The sequence below is a fragment of the Teleopsis dalmanni genome, chromosome 1 (assembly GCF_002237135.1).
Source record: "Teleopsis dalmanni isolate 2A chromosome 1, ASM223713v2, whole genome shotgun sequence".
NCBI classification, from domain to species: domain Eukaryota; kingdom Metazoa; phylum Arthropoda; class Insecta; order Diptera; family Diopsidae; genus Teleopsis; species Teleopsis dalmanni.
Genome location: NC_051846.1, coordinates 189,262,171 through 189,266,425, shown reverse-complemented (window position 1 = coordinate 189,266,425; position 4,255 = coordinate 189,262,171). Strand labels below are relative to the sequence as shown.

At 28.3% G+C, this 4,255-nt stretch overlaps 1 protein-coding gene across 1 annotated transcript; it reads right to left on the bottom strand.

Moving 5' to 3' along the window:
* Window positions 1–1,277: 1,277 nt before the first annotated feature.
* On the bottom strand, window positions 1,278–4,233 carry LOC119670858. Its single transcript, XM_038081285.1, has 3 exons — window positions 3,612–4,233; window positions 2,953–3,541; window positions 1,278–1,850 (listed from the first exon to the last, which is right to left on the bottom strand). The coding sequence occupies exons 1-3, from the start codon at window positions 4,026–4,028 to the stop codon at window positions 1,621–1,623; spliced, it is 1,236 nt and encodes a 411-aa protein (XP_037937213.1). The 5' UTR covers window positions 4,029–4,233; the 3' UTR covers window positions 1,278–1,620.
* Between the last annotated feature and the right edge of the window lie 22 nt (window positions 4,234–4,255).

Below are 4,255 nucleotides of genomic sequence, written 5' to 3'. Positions count from 1 at the left end.
TTATTGTAATTTATACTGTTCGAAATACCACTCTATTAAACACAATAGTTTATATTACGAATTCAGTTTCTTCCGTCAAAATGGACGTTAAAAATCAATTTAATATTCGATTGTCAGTTAATATATTAAACTTATAAAAAGATCAAATACATTTTTATATAGTTTTTATTATATATTTTTTACTATTTATTTTGTTTTACTTCGTTTGAAATATAAAATTAATTTATTTTTGAAATTTACTTATATTTCGTTACTAAACATAAATATTATTTAACACTCACAGGTAGTTTAAAAAATGTGTACATTTTGTATAAATATTTTTTTTTTTGTTTATATTAAAATTATATATAAATTTAATAGCAATATTTACTTTATGAAAGAAAATAAATGCAGTAATAACTTTATGCGAATTAACAAAATACTTATGGCAACTGCGACAATATTTTTAGTTTTACTAAAAAAAGTTTATATACTATAGATTTTGTTTAAAAAATTTCGATATAATCAAGTAAAATATAAATAAAATATTTCAATTTGGAATAGATGTTTTCTTATTAAATTCTATTAAACTTGAACTATGTTTATATGATATATGTGTAATTAAATGCATTTACTCTATTTTAAAACACAAAATAAAATATGTACTTTCTAATTTTATGCAACAAATTTATAAATTGCACTAAAATAATATGAATAGTGCTCATTACACAACAATTTTATAAATTCTTTTCTTTTTATAGTTAACATTAAATAATATAGATTTAAAATTTTTCTAAAATAATTTGAGCTAATATTTTTTATTTGTTTTGTGATAAACTCTATACATACAATAAACAAAATCATATATGCGTATTGTACTTTATAACAAATTAAAGCTTTTTTACCTTAAAAAAACATATGGAAATATGCTCTAAAAATTTGCTATTATTAAAAGCAAGTTTGTGATTGAAAAATATAGTATTAGTTTAATTAGATATTAAAACAATAATTAAATTTATTTTCATTTAAATGAATAAAGGTTCATTTCTTTTTTATTTTAGTGACTACAACATTGAAGTCTAATATAATACGTTATCATTATAAAAATTCATATAGTTTATATGCTTTTTACTTAAAAATACAATAAACATAAAATTTCAGTTTACAAATTGACTAGCAAAATTTTATAGAAGATTGTTTCATACAAAACAAAATTTAAAACTTCAAACTACATACATATGTATAATATATACATATATATAAACATATAATATTATGAATAAAAAAAACTTTTTTTTTGCAATTTTTGCAATTTTTTGCATTTTTCAACATTTTTACAACACATGACATACATAAATGTTAAAAGTATCTGTTTCGCCAACTTTTAAATAGTGCTGGTTCCACGCCTAAGCTACTCACATACAAGAGTACATATACAGACTATATAATTCACATAGTTGAGGGTATAAAACGTGTGGAAATTTGCGTCTCTTAGTTAACTAATATTCGTAAGCTATATTCGTTAGTGTATAAGTCTATGCATTTCAATCATTATTTTACTTTCAGGTCCTATTCTTTGACACTGAAAATGAGTACGAAATAATGCGGATGTAGTTACAGATATGGATATCTGCACAAACTTCAATCGAAAATGCATGCAAATACTGCTAAACAGTTGAGACCAAAATTCTCACAGCAACTTTCTTCACCAGAGGATGAGACTTTTTCCGCACGGCGCATCTTTTTTGGATAGTTTTTCGGGTTGCTACGATCACTGAGATGAATGGGCATTTTGGCAAAATCAGGACGTGCTGTACGAAACTTCTCCAATAATTGCTTTTGTTCATTGGTTAGGTTTTTTAGTTTTTTACCTATGGAAAAATAATAATAAATATTATTAAATTCATACATTTAAACATAAATAAATTTAATAAGTAAATTTTAATAAGTAAAAAAACTATTTAATATGTGTTCAACTATATCTCAAACAAACAATACAAAAACTGATTAAAAAGTTCGTTTTTATTAATTGTTTATCGTTTAGAAGCAGTTTTTAGCAGCAAAGCTTTCTAACTGATTAAGAAATAAAAAAAATATCTAACTACAGTTACAAGTTCATCATACATATTTTAAATAAAATAATCTATAAAGATTTCTATCCTATGCGATACACATTATCATTATAGTTCAGTTAAAAAAATCTCTAAATATAGTCTCCTCTTTTAGCCCACAAAGTGAATTGTCATTGATTGATTATAGATAAATTAATACGAGTACACTAAATAAACAAAGAAATATTCTTCACAACCAGCGCTAATGGACAATAAATGACGATACCCCAAGAATATCACCGCCTTGATCACCTCATGCTTTTGGAACTATGATTCCAAAAGCATGAGGAATAGTTTTTGCTAAAAATAAGCGATTAAGTAAACAATCTTCAACCTATTTAACCAGGAATACCCTAAAAAAATGTTGGGGGAACTATACGTTACACTGCTGGACCACTCTCAATACAGAGCACATATATTTGAAAACTGTAATAATGGTTCAGTACTATGTCCATACAAATACAGCGCAACGTCGCCAAAATTAGCACCCAGTCTAACATTTGACGTGTAAAAAAATGAGACTAGATTGATGTTAATCACTTTCATTCTCTGAAATAAAATCTATTCCTTCCTCCTAAAACTTTTTCACATTACCAGATACATCAAACTGACCAAGCAAAATACCCAGGAATTTTGTTTCATCAGCGTTTTAAGTGACGTTTTCATTTATTTCCAAATATATGTTTTTAAATGAGACACTACATCGTTTATTAAAAGTTATATTTCAGATTATATAAAGGAATGTGACATATTAGTCACAGATATCATAACCGACAATATATATACAAGAGTCCTCAACCCCTAAATTAACCAGCAGTTAAATAGTTTTGATTATTTGTTTAATTCAATTGTCACAACATACCTTCAATTGCATCATCGACAAGTGTTATCTCAGTAGGATCTAATAGTTCAACACGTTCACAAGCTCTACGAAATTCATTTGAACTCATTAATAAATATCGTGGAGCATAACATAATGGACCCAAGACACGCCTTCGATTTTCTGCCGTTGGTTCCAATTTTTTTCGTCTACACTCAGCAATACTCCAGTCAGACAAGCATCTGAATAGTACAAGTTCAGAGCTCAGTTGCAGTGAATCACGTTTTACAATCGTTTCCAATTCTTCGAAACGCAGTTCAGTCATTTGCTGTTCTGTTAACACAGATTCTGCTTGCATATCAATCAACTGCAGAGTATTACTTAGTAGTGCCGCACAAAATTCCTCAGCTGTAAAAGGGTTAGAATGCGAGTTAGCTGTTGAGCTTTGATTGTCAGTTCGTCCCTTGTGTTTCTGTTTTTTAGCTAACAGTGCATCTTGTGAAGTGATAACTGAATCCAATTGATTTTGACTGGCAGGCATTAAATGCTGATAATACCACAATGCACGAAATACATCGACGACTGTAATGCTACTTAAAAGTAAATCAAGTTCACGTATGCAGTGTATTATCTGTAAGAAATATAGATTATTAAATTATTTTTATTAATTTTTAAGCATATATGATCGCAGGTTAACTCACCAAATCTGGACAATTAAAGCGGGCAGCTAATTCGAGTATTTTAAGTATATGCAGATGATCACTATATTTTACGAATTTCGTTTCAAGAAATCTTATGACTAGTTCAAAATCGTTTTTATCCACATTTGATATTTGAAAATGATTATCACCTTTACGTCCACTGTTCGGTCCGGCGTGTATGAGTTTGGCTAATTCCACACTATTTTCAAGTACAGCCTTTCTCTCGCATCGTATCATGTACCGATCATCACCGTTTACAACAATAAAATCAATATATGGGCTCGGTATAATCGGTATGACGGTGGATACATTTGTTTGTCCAGGCATTAGAAAAGCAGGAGGTGCTGTTGGTACCATGATTGTTGTTTGGCCACCCGTGTGTTGGCCGTCAGCTCCGAGACCGAATGGCAAAACCATATCCTCCTGCTTACTTTGTTTTTTAGACTGAATGTTGTATTTTTGTTAAAAAATTCGTGGCACTTAAAGTTTCGATATTGCCGCTGTTTTTTTTTTTTTTGTATCTGCAGTTATATTAGTTGTTAGGTGTAAATTAATATTGGGCAGTGATTTTCGTTGAGTCTGTAATTAAGACATTAAAGAAATTGTTAAAAATATATTTATTTTTTCATTTCAAAGACTTTGAC